The 13,475-nt window shown below is 38.2% G+C and overlaps 1 protein-coding gene across 1 annotated transcript; it reads right to left on the reverse strand.

The window, feature by feature from the left end:
- Positions 1 to 10,330: 10,330 nt before the first annotated feature.
- LOC124355670 lies at positions 10,331 to 12,763 on the reverse strand (the record flags this gene model as incomplete). Its single annotated transcript, XM_046806831.1, has 1 exon — positions 10,331 to 12,763. A coding segment is annotated over exon 1 (2,433 nt), but the record flags the coding sequence as incomplete, so codon positions are not given.
- Positions 12,764 to 13,475: the final 712 nt, after the last annotated feature.

Consider the following 13,475-nt stretch of genomic DNA (forward strand, 5'->3'; position numbering starts at 1 on the left):
AATAAAGTTTATCACTCTGATGGGATGTCGCAATTGAGAAATTACTAACGAGATATTACTCGTTATTACTAATGGTATCTTGTTACATTGACAGCCCCAAAAACATAGATTGATTGAAATAAATTTAATTTAAGTAATTTAATTTATTTTAAGATATTGATAGTATAACACGCAGACGAAAAATAATCACTTTGAAAAATCACGTATAAGGCAATGTATACTCATATTCCCCACGACAAGAAGCATGGTTCTACCCGGTACAGACTGGTATCCTTAATTAATTCAATGTTATTGACATAATTCTAAGTGTTTTATTTCTGTTTTATTACCTGACAGTTTAAAATTAGAAGAAACAAGTAACGAAATCTATAATTAATATTATATATGCTGTGAGATGTAGCGCTACATAGTGTTATACCTACACTTGCCCTATTTTAATTGGAAATTGAAGTCATTTCTTTTGGTTTGGTATTACATAAAAAGATTAATAACTAAGATTTCGTCTCGGTAAGAGACTACAATAAGACCAACTGAAAAATGTAATTCCAGTAACTTCAAAAACACAGATAAAATCTCAGAAAAAGTAACGTTTATTTAGGATACTATCACTTCAACTAACTAAGCGCAATGGCGAAATAGAGGCTTCTGTTATTCCCTATTGACAAGAATTAAACTTAGTCCTAAAAGGACTTTTACGCTACTTCTCACAGTGACAGGATATTCTAGATAGATAAGGTTTGAAGTAGGAGTCGCCTCCTGTCAAGATCCTTAAGAAAGGATTTTAGGCATGAATCTGTCATGTCGCCTTGGAAAACGGAGAAGGCAGCTCTATACTAGTCTCTCTAGTCAAAGCAGGCGGGGTGGCATGCCCTTATGTCTAGGGTAGGAACAGACCTTAACACTAGGAGAGCCCCACCAACTCCAACAGTCATCTTCCGCAATAGAATATACCTGTCGATCTACCGCTCCTAAACATCAGTAAGGTTGCCCAAGTGACACAAGGTTTCTACTGTACCCATTGTAAGTTTAACTGGAAGGGGTAAACTAGCCAGAAGTGTACTTCTGGGGCGGGACTAGACACATTACTCACCCCAGTCCACCATTCTGAGACGTCGTCAGGTAAAGAGCCAACTAAACATGAGTACCACTTGTTGTGCGATCTAAAGTATCGTCACTTTGACTAGTTAACCGCATCATGGGGCAAAAATGGCTCACCCCGCCAGTCCGGTGAGTGGCGCATATCATGAGACGTTAGGTGGAGGACGGACTAAAAATGAGTGTAACCTAGTGTACGATCTAAAGTACCATCACTTTGGCTAGTTAAGCGCATCAGTGGACTGGTAATATGACTCACTTCCTGAGACGTTAGGTGGAGGACGGACTAAACATGAATATTACCTTTGTGCGATCTAAAGTACCATCACTTTGGCTAGTTAAGCGCATCAGTGGACTGGTAATATGACTCACTTCCTGAGACGTTAGGTGGAGGACGGACTAAACATGAATCCTTTGTGCGATCCAAAGTACCATCACTTTGGCTAGTTAAGCGCATCGGCGAATTGGAGACGTGACTCGAGTATGACGTGACTTTAATTGTGACAAGGCGAGAAAGACGTTAACAGTATAGTGGTCTAGAGCATAGTGCCAACACATTATTGTAAATCATCAAGTACACTGGCGCGTATACAAGCACAGGCCCATTCGTCGCCAACTTCTAGTGTGAATTATACAAGTAAATAGAGTTCACTACAGCTGATTGTTATTAGGTTGTCTGAAATATTTGGACAAATACGTGCTGTTTATAACGATTTACAAACTCCGCTTACTTTTCAAATATTATAATTTGCATCACTCCATTTTATCATAATCTTCTTAAAATCTACTATTTCTGGATTTTAGACTAATCACAGTAAAATATTTACTTATGGATTGCAAGTCAACACACAACTCCGGTCATGGTGGTGTACTTAGTGTAAAATTCCCAGTATAATCCTGACTATGCGAGAGGGTGACAGACACATGCCGTGTGAGGCAGGGTGCCCACTGCCAACGGGCCAGCCCTGCCCAGGCCACCCTTTCTGGTAAGTTGAAATACACCTAATGGACGCTCGGTCTGACTCGCGTCACTGTTACACCAATGTGAAAGGCATCTGACACCCGAATATATTAAGCAGTAATACTCTTTATGTTAATCCTACTTTTAAACGTTAACAAATAGTTTATTACATGATAAGGACAACCCACGTGGTAGCGATAAGATCAAAATCACAATTCGTAGCACACGTATGTCGAGTTGTACATCATGTTAAACGTATAAATTAGGCTCAAAAATTCGCCCTCATTGCGGCGTTTAAAAGCTTAAAACTACTCTTCATTTAAGCAAACAGTGTTACTCTTAGATAGCAGAGAACGTTAAATACTACACTGAAATTATGTATTTACAGTTACAATACGTTTTCGAAATGCTACCCTAGTGTCTCCTAACAGTATCCCGTCCTGTGATAACAAATAGTAACAACGTTTTGTAACACGTCAGATGAGATATTTGACGAACTGCTTCGCTTATGCGCTGTTGACTGTTGGTGGATTTAGTTAGACAAACCCATTTTTCTAAATAATTCGTATAAAACTAAATCTATAGAGTTTAAATCTAGATGTACGTTCTGTCTAGTTTCATCTAGATGGTACTCATCTACGTCCTGTTCAATACTCTCTGTCCATCAGTGTTTGTACGGCATAATCAAGTGCTGCCCCATCCTGTTGAAGACTTACGGTGTTATAATGTTTGGCATAATAAAGTAGTAAGGTAGATAAACTGTGCTTAAAAACCAATTCATATGAATCCCTATTCAAATTTTCTTTTATTACAAAATACCAGACAATATGATTGCCAGCCCCACGTGAATTTATTGAGGAAACTGAGTACGGCTCTTTCTCATTCAACGAGGATTATTTTACCTCTAGTAACGATAGTTATGTCTACTACACATATCCCGGCAAAGGTAAATGTAGCTTTGTCGGACAATCTTATCTCGTACTATCCCTTGAAATAGTTACATAAAACTGTACAAACTGCTTTTATCAAGATTCAAGATTAGTATATTAAACCATGTTCAAGTTCATGTAAAGAAGTGTTAGCAGTTTCTCTTTTAAGCTTCTTTCTGCACCGTGCTTGAGTCAGCGCGCCCTGTGGTATCTTCGCACCAAAACCAAATCTAAATGGAGTCTTTTTTAAACTGTGAGCGTAAACAAGTTCTCTTCGGTTCGGACCCACAGAACATGGTCAATGGCACTCACTGTGTAAATCTGCACACAAGACGTTGCAACCTATTAATTACGTAAGCGTTGGACCATGCAGACTTTCTGTTATAATTGCAAATAATTAATTATGCCTTGCGTACCACACAGCGATCGACCGGCCAAGGCAGGTCGCGGCTGTTTGACTCTGTGAATGTACTGCCAGACTGGGACGGACGTGGACTAAGTGTCCCAGGCCTGCATACGAGTAAGTCTCATGAGGTCACCACACAGGCACGCAGCTCAGACCTCCTAGGAGTGCTCGGACCTCTGGTCATTGTTTCTTCTGTAAAAACAGTTCATGCCATTCAACTGACGACATCTGTTGCCACCGGCTTGTGCAAGCGTACCTTTTAAATGGTTGTGCTCGCATAAGCGTTGACAGATTTCGTTGAAAAAAGTACCGTTGGAATTGTAACAAAACCAAAAAAGGTTTCAGATGTTTACGTAATTTTCGATAATGTTTGTTACAGATTTCACGTAAATTTCGTAATAGTATCTGATAGCAGCCATCCAAATTACGAGTAGTATGTTAAAATATGTCGAATACAACTGCCCTAATTTTCAATCCAAACTAAATTTGGTACAGAGACAATATTTGTTAATAGCTTAGGTAAATTCTTTAACCAGTCGTAACGATTCTACCATGTCAAAAACAAAATTTAGTTAATTATTAATATAAATTAAAACTGACAAGAGTTTAAAACAGTATTTCACAATTTAAAACTAATTTAATTTTTACATTCTGTAATATCTTAAGGTTTTAAGATGGTGTCCGTTCAATCTTTGAAAAAGGAATTGTTATAATAACTCAATAGCACCGACTGAATTTAACCGTTATTTAACCACATAAAGATTCGACTTATTGTTGGTAGAAATCACTCCAATCTTTGTTACAGAACTCCAATTTACTGTCTTTTAATCCAATTTTAAGAAACGGAATAGGAAGAAATGTATGAATGTATTCCAATAGCTATACACATCAGACTGTGCCATGGGTATACCTATGAAACCCTTGTTATGCTGCAGGGAATCGTGTGCACAGCCCTGGTAACTCATAATTATTTGTTCTGTTTCAAGTAATGTGCCACGCTATATGTACAATGATCGTACAACACTTTACCGTGTAGTTAGTACTTATTTCCACAAGCGCATGCAAGCACGTATAAGTACGGCACGGTGCGGTGGGAAGGGCGGTGGTGAGTGCCGCCAACTTCGCTGAAGCGTTGCACCAACACGCGGTTACGGCGCGGCGGTGCGGCAGCAAATTTACGAGCTGTACAGTGACTGCACCTCACGTGCTTTCAGACGTGTTCACTATTCTTACCCTAAGTCCTAATACACTATAGATAGGTAAGGTTAAAGAGTAACTTATTACACCTTATTAATTCTGTAATAAATGATGAATTTATGGAAATCAACACCTTCGTTGCGATTACAGATTTACTTTTCGATTAATACTACAATTTTACCAATATCCTTTAAATTTCTGATGTTAATGCAGCTTAATTATTTCAAACAAATTTTCGCGAAATTTAGTATGAATCTTTATTTGTCTTACAACAACCCTTGTCAATTGTTTTAAAAAGTTGTAGTAAAACTAAGGTTTAACAGTGTCACCCATTTTACGACCTGAAGTATACGAATTTTGCTTCTGTTTTCGCTTCCCGCAATCTTCCGACACCAGATAAATATTTCCGATCCCGCCCCGAAGATGCGGGTATTGAGGCCAGCCAGCGCCCAGCGCCCACGCCTCCATTAAGCCCATATTACCACCGTGTTGGCCAGCTGCGCGCTTCGTTTGTCTTATTTAAGTAACTCGTTTGTAGAGCGTTTTTGTCACGCGACAGCTGCTTAAAATACCCATAGTTTTTGTATCGGGCATCGCGCCACCGGCTGACCGACCGGCTGTCACCCCTAGCCTGAGCCATTGTCTGCGGTGTCCGTTGACCTTACATCGGCAACGTGTATCAACTTAGCTGGTAATGTGTTGATCAGCACAAGATGCCATCGGTACCATCAAGGAGTAAAGAAATAGCTTGTCGATGAAATTATTCGGGCAGAGTCAATATTATATCGTATCTGTGCTCGCGAGGGGTGTTAAAGTTGGTAATTTATATTTGGCCAGAAACAAAAACGATTGCATTTAATAAATTTTGCTGGTGATAATAATAAGGTCCAAATCACTATTTGTTAAGTCATACGGACTCTAAATAAAGGAGACAGATTTTCTATTTGAAAGTTGTATAAAACTCCTACTACAGCGAAAGAATACCAATACTCATAGCATAGAAGTAATCCAGCCAATCGAGAGCAGGTGTTTGAGACGATGGGGTTATCCTCCCCTAGGCCTGCTAGACGTAAATATCCTAGCACTTTACTTACCACACAAGAAAAGTTCGGCGTACCTTAAAGCTGTTATTAGAAAGCTTGACCGCTGTTGTCCATCATTTTATAATCTCAGAGGTCCGCAGCTGTAGGAACTTTATAGTGTGTCTCTCTTTCATTGGGGTATTCATTAACGAATTCCAAATTGTACGGACAGAAAGCAGGCAGACAGTCTAAGACAGAAGGCTTTATTATTCCTACCAGCCAGTATTTACGTGATGGTTTTGTGGAAGGACTGTAACGTGAATACGAGTTTGAACTGAGGTAACAGCTAAGACAGAAGGCTTTATTATTCCTACCAGCCAGTATTTACGTGATGGTTTTGTGGAAGGACTGTAACGTGAATACGAGTTTGAACTGAGGTAACAGCTAAGACAGAAGGCTTTATTATTCCTACCAGCCAGTATTTACGTGATGGTTTTGTGGAAGGACTGTAACGTGAATACGAGTTTGAACTGAGGTAACAGCTAAGACAGAAGGCTTTATTATTCCTACCAGCCAGTATTTACGTGATGGTTTTGTGGAAGGACTGTAACGTGAATACGAATTAAAAAAGTCACATCAATCACAGTCAGATAGATTTTATTTCAGCTGTCCTCTTGAAGTATCAATTTCCAAGATTGATTAATATTTTATAACTTTAATTCATAACAAGCTTTATTTGGTTGAAATGTATCCTTTCGAAAACTTCAAGAAAGATTTTCAAAACTTAAGATCTAAATACTTATAAATTTAACAGGGTTTACAAAAAAGTTTAGACTTGGTATGGTTGTAAACAGAAATAAGTTATACTTTCAAAACATATTCATTTTAATATTGTTAACATATGTATTTTAATATTGTCACTAATCAAAACTGAACGCCCGACATATTTGAACTTTACGTGGTATAAAAAACTTTGAAAACTTTAAATTTTCTTAGAAATAACATTTTTTTACTTTTCTTTACGATGCATCATAACTAAATATTGGGATTTGCACGGTAGTCATCATATTTTATTCACTGATACTGGTTAACTAACAAAGCCCCGTGTAAGTTACTTAATAGGCCTACCAAATTTAGTTTAAGTAAGTAAAAAATTAGACAATTAATCGTTGTAGATCTTACTTACGATGCTACTATACACTTCAGATCAATCGAATAGCAGTCTCGAATAAAAACTAACTAAATGAGAGATAAAAGAGAAGTTTGTGGCAAACGTCTACTTTCATGGGGAGATTGCTTACACTAAAAATTAACCCCTCATTCGAATCCCCCTTTACTTCCTAACACAACTTAAAACACTCAAAAAGCGAAGTATCACATTTTACATATCAAATTAAAGGGAGCTGAAAGGGAAACCTTAAAAAATATTTAATCGGATAATTCGTTTAAAAACACCTAATATTTCAAAAACTAATAAATTATTTATATTTGATAATATATAATAGTATATTCTGTTCATCTTATTGAATAACGTTGGTCCAATTTTCCACCTCATTAACTTAAATATTTTATTTAAAGGTTGTTTCTAACGATGGAAGGACCGTGAGTGAAACAGGATTTTCCGGAAATTTGCCATAGTTCAGTGATACAAAACTGTGTTACGTGTATCGCTGAACGATGGAAAATGTCGAGAAAATATGTTTCCCTCATAACTTAAATTATTACATATATGCCTTCCAAACATACAAATATGAAATTTAATTTACTTTTGACGCTTGGTGTATACGCTCACTATAGAAATAGTATATACAAGTATAAAATATTATAACTCCATTTATATTTAAGTCATGTTTTAAAAATAAAGCACCAACATTTATCATAAGAAATACGTGGTTAAGTGTCATAAAGACGCACATAAAATTAAAATTAGCAAAACCGACTTTTTGCGCTTTTGAACTGCTCTCAAAAGAAATTTAAATTTCATTTTAAACTGGTAAGAAATAAATAAGATCTCAATAAGAGGATTTGTGAGCACTTTTTCAGATATAAAACAGGTGTTACAGAGAATGATAATCGATGTTATATGGTTTTGAACAGTCGCTTCTGTTTTAAAGTCAACCAAACTTGAACACTCAGCAATATGTCCTAAAATGAAACAGGTATTACAGAGGAAATCAATAGATTTCATTGGATTTTAAACAGTCGTTTCTTTTCAAAGTCAATCAAACCTGAGCACTCAGCAATAGTACTTTACAATGTTTTTTCACTTAGGGGTTCTGAAGTCCAAGGCATTCGCCCTCTCCAATCAGATTCAACGCCACAGGACGTGGCTACTGAATGTCAACCGTTGTACATAAACTGTTTATATTTAGTTTTAAAAGTGCATTTAAGCAGCGTAACGAGTGTGAAGAGAACTGAATGTGCAGCTGGGAGATTTACAGCCAACAGGTTTCGCGCTCACGGTTGAAAGCAAGACTTTTTGGTGCGAAGTCGCCAGCGGTGGGCTAATTGGCAGACGCGGACGTTAACGGCACCTGTCGGCGAGTGTCCGTCACCCTCTCACACCGTTACACCGGAAATGGTATTTACCTGATGTTACATGCATATACGTGTTCAAACTAGGCGTGGCGTTGCGGCCTAAAATTGTGTATTGACTTCCGTTTCTAACATCAAACTTTAGTGTCGAATAGTGTGGTTATATTCATCATGGCGGTGTCGGTGGTTACTCTGCAAACTTTTCCACACACAACCATATGTTTCAGCTGCGCCAAAGTTTCTTCTGTTAACATTAGAAATAACGGGATCATTCAAAGTGTACAGTTATGGTATACAAAATTAATATTGAATCTCTTATAATGTATTTATATTGTCCATACAACTCAAAACAGAAACATCAAGGTCAAACATGAAAAACTAAATATATGATCCTAGTGAATCACGTTTTTATAAGTAATTCCTACATCTTGGAGGTTAAGAATTAAAATTACACAACATACTATAAACATTTTTACTGGTTTCCCGAAAATGTGCTAACAATAAAATTCAAAACATTTAATTCAAGACAAAAGCAAGTTTAGAAAGAATAAAATTGATTAAAACCATGTAAAAAGTATATGAATGGGGTTAAGCATGAAATTTAACAATATACCAATAAAATATCACCATATTCAGTTTTGATAAAGCGGTAGTAGAGGTGAAATTTCAACAAAATTACTCATTCGAAAGTTATCGTCTATACAGCGGAGACATATAATGCCAGGAATCCGCATCGCCCTCAATTCGTGGGAGAGTCTTCGCTAAACTCTCAGACAATAAGAATTCGCAATGACTTTAAATACACAAATACGTTTTAACGTTGATATTAAATTCAATAAATTTGTTGAAAATTTTCTATGTGCATCTTCTGTAAACAAGTAGACACAAACCGAGTTTACTTGCGTTTCAAAAACCATAAAAATGAACAAAAACTGCATAATCCAATGACAAACATCATACCTTTTCAGGTGACCAGAGGTATTCATTCTCTCTGTCTCAAGAGCACTACACTAGGCACATGAAAATACTCGTATACGATTATTATGTACAATAGTAAGTCGACTGTTATGACTGTTAAGACAGTTGAATTTTGTGTTCGGTGATTACCTACTATTTCTGCTGAAGTTTATAGATGCAATGTGTATCGTTCCAATGGTTGCAATGACGGTTATGTTGAGGCCAATACCACCAATATTGACTACTATGTCTGTTTAGACAAGTACATTTTGTGTTCGGTGGTTGCCTACTACTCTTCCTGAAGTTTATAGATGCAATGTGTATCGTTCCCATGGATGCAATGATAGTTATGTTGAGGCCAATACCACCAATATCGACTATTATGTCTGTTTAGACAGGTACATTTTGTGTTCGGTGGTTGCCTACTACTCTTCCTGAAGTTTATAGATGCAATGTGTATCGTTCCCATGGTTGCAATGATAGTTATGTTGAGGCCAATACCACCAATATCGACTATTATGTCTGTTTAGACAGGTACATTTTGTGTTCGGTGGTTGCCTACTACTCTTCCTGAAGTTTATAGATGCAATGTGTATCGTTCCCATGGATGCAATGATAGTTATGTTGAGGCCAATACCACCAATATCGACTACTATGTCTGTTTAGACAGGTACATTTTGTGTTCGGTGGTTGCCTACTACTCTTCCTGAAGTTTATAGATGCAATGTGTATCGTTCCCATGGTTGCAATGATAGTTATGTTGAGGCCAATACCACCAATATCGACTATTATGTCTGTTTATACAGGTACATTTTGTGTTCGGTGGTTGCCTACTACTCTTCCTGAAGTTTATAGATGCAACTAGCCTAAACCCGCGGCTCCGCTCGCGTGGCAGTAGAGAGGGCTACATCAATCAAGCATCGAAAAGAAATACTAATTTTATTATACGTTTTTCCAATTAATTTATTGCTCTACTAATACATCGTAGCATATCATAAAATCTATTATAAAAGTTTTTTGTTTATTTTAATGCGTTTTGGTAAACAACGTTATTAGTTGTATTATTTGGAGCATAAATATAAAGGTTCTTCGGGTTTCCGACTCTTGAGCAAGCGACGTATAATTGACCGTGCGAGAAACATGAGGGTTCCAGATGGATTCCTGCGACGTTAAGTGATTGTCCTTGTGCCTTATTAATCGTCATTGCGAACGCAAGTCGAACGGGGAACTGAAGTCTCTTAAATTCAAATGGCAAGTCGGATGGAATTAAGGGGATGCGAGGGATGAAGACATCTTCCCCGGCAGATGTTCCCGACAAAATCGTTGCTTCAATGATATTTGGATGTAAATTTTTGACGGTTAGTCGAGTGCCGTTGCACAATTTTGGTGGTCGTAAGTTTCTCAACATCATTATCGGTGATCCTACTTTCAAGAGTAATTGATGTGACGGCATTCCTGATGGTTCAAGTGAGTTTAAAAACTCCACAGGGTAGTGTACAGCTTGTTCTGGATCAATGACGGTGTCGATGGACTTGTACGTCGTCACAGCTCCCGGTAGCTTGTCTTGAATAGATATGTTTAGATTAGTTACTTGATCGTTTCGTGGTGCTAGAATCGCTCTTTCTCTAAGCCATCCGTGATTTTTGTAATTAGTGGCAATGTCTTGAAAAACACTGTTAACAACATCATTGATTGATTCAGCCAAATTGCAGAAGTCCTCTGGAAATGTTATGGAGTAATTGCCTGGCGCATTCATGAAGGTTCCATTTCCAATTTGCAAAAGCCGTTCCGAAAATTCTTGTGAGGCCGCATCACTTTGCAGGCGAACACGCATGTTTGTTGTGAGCGTCAATATCTGAACTCGCCTCCATAAATATGATAACTTGAGACACGCATTAAGTTCATCTGCTGGAGTTCCTCTTGGAATAACAGGAAGAGTTTGACGAAAGTCTCCAGCTAGTAGCAAGAGTGCTCCTCCCATTGTTGCTTCTTGACCCCTCAGATCTTGCAGAGTCCTATCCAAAGCCTCAAGAGCTTTTTTGTTTGCCATCGTGCATTCGTCCCAAATGATAACCTTGCATGTTTTTAGAACAGTGGCTTGTCCACAATTTTTCTTGATGTTGCAAATTGGCGTATCAGTTGCACAAAAATCCAACGGTAATTTTAGCGCTGAATGCGCAGTTCTTCCTCCTGCCAAAAGAGTTGCGGCTATTCCAGAGGACGCAACAGCAAGTGCGATATCGCCATTCTTTCGCACTTGTGCAAGTATGAGGTTAATGAGGAACGTTTTTCCTGTTCCCCCTGGAGCATCGAGACAGAATATACCTCCCTTTTGAGTTGAAATTCGATCCATAATTATGTTATATGACGTTCTTTGCTGTCCTACCAAAAGAGGTACGTTAGTCTCTACAAATCTACGTAGTTCATCTCGATTGTAGTTGGTCTCGCGTACAACATCAGTATCCACTATGTCAATGTCGTCTCTTGGTGGTGAAAGGAGTCCTAATTCCTGAAGAGGTTTGTTGACGATGGACAGACATGTATCTTCGATATTTATTAACGCTTTGTTGTAAAGAATATCTGACATTTGCAAATCGAAGTTGTTCGCAGTTCTACGCAGTTGCAATAAATAATCTTCGCTAAGAGAATCGCGATGTTTTTCCCACAAAGCCATTGGATCGGATGGAGCACAGGTTGTTAAAATAATTGAGAATAGGAGACGCATCTGACAGGGCATAGATATTGCAGCTGCTTCGGACAATGCCGTATCCCAATGTTGATCATCTTCTAGAAGTCCCAATTTCTGGCACGCTTGTCGATATGTGGAACAAACCTCACCTTCAACAGTGCGTATATGTTCGAAAGATGTCGGCCCTTTTACAACATGCAAAAGCATTCGCAAGTAAAAACATTCGGCGTTGTTAGGATGTACTGTGTATACTCGGCCTAGAGCATCACTTCTTCTTATCGTTGTTCCAGGTACTTTAACACCTTGTTTCCTTTGATAAAATTGTTTTTTCGATATGTTCCACGTATAGTATTGTGGAACTTCTGGATATAACAGTGTCTTTGCGAACGGGTCTTCGGTGCATAATTTGAAGAAGGCAGTCAAGGTAGTATGTGGCGGATCGGCTGCCAATTGAGCCGCATTCTGGGGTGTAAACGTAATTCTTTGGCCGTTTTCCAGATGCACTGCGAGGTGGACAACTGTGGGATGGCGATCGTGTATTGGAAAACTCAGAATTCTCCAAACTGCCTCATTACTTGAAATGTATCGTCCCATCTGATATAAACTTATTTCATCATTGTCGTTACTGACTCCAAACATTGCCATATCGCTGCCTTTGTTTATATATTTGCATATGTATTTGATCGATTTGACAGAGTTGCAGTATTCTACGTTTATATGTGCCTGGAAGGTTTTTGAAAGCAAGGGAGTGTATGGTACCACCCAACGGTTGTCAATTTGCACTTCTCTTTGTTTGATCTTGCCTACTGCTACATGTCCTCCGTCTTCTGGTTTTCTTCTTTTATACTGTGGATAGCCATCTTGTCCAGTTTGAGTTTCGAGCAAAAAAGAGCGTGGATATCTTTTCGTGCACTGTCGATCTTTCATGCAGGAGGATGTAGGATTTAAATTTCCGCAAGGGCCGTGAATCATGCTTGAAGTGATTACGTTAAATAAAAGAGGATCTTCTTCTTTGTCTGGTATTTCGGCTGATATAATCTTGTCTATGTGGTCCGGATGAATTTTTTCTTTCAACCAAATGAGAATGTGTGCATGTGGTAAACCTCTTTTTTGCCATTCAATAGTATACATGAAGCATCTAACTTCCCCGTATATTCTCAATTTGACTATTGCATCCATCAGTTTTGTTAGTTTTTGTTTAAAAACTCTTGCTGTCAGATCATGTCTGTCTCCCGCAGTCTGTCCAGGAAGCAGAAGGGACTCAATTTCAACCCATTTTGGATTGCACGTGAAAGTTATAAATAAATCCGGGCGACCGTAACTTCTGACATACGTCATAGCATCTTGTGTATATTCATGCATATGTCTAGGACTGCCGGTAAATGACGAAGGTAAAATGACGATTTTTCCAATATCTTCTGCATTTGCATCTCTCGATATTGCGTCCCTAAGGTGAATATATTCTTCTGCACGTAGTCTTTTCTGATTCCATCGCAGAAATGATAAACGTTCACTTTCAATTTTTGCATACATGTCCACCAAGAATTGTTGAAACAGTCGTCCGCAACGTAACAGATGATTATGCCCCTCTCTCACCATTATACGATAAGCGTAGTAATTCATTGCTGAAACCTTTTTATTTGTAGCGGCATGTGTCACTGCATCAATCTGATAAATGTTGAAA

This window comes from Homalodisca vitripennis, chromosome 2, assembly GCF_021130785.1.
Source record: "Homalodisca vitripennis isolate AUS2020 chromosome 2, UT_GWSS_2.1, whole genome shotgun sequence".
Lineage (NCBI taxonomy): Eukaryota > Metazoa > Arthropoda > Insecta > Hemiptera > Cicadellidae > Homalodisca > Homalodisca vitripennis.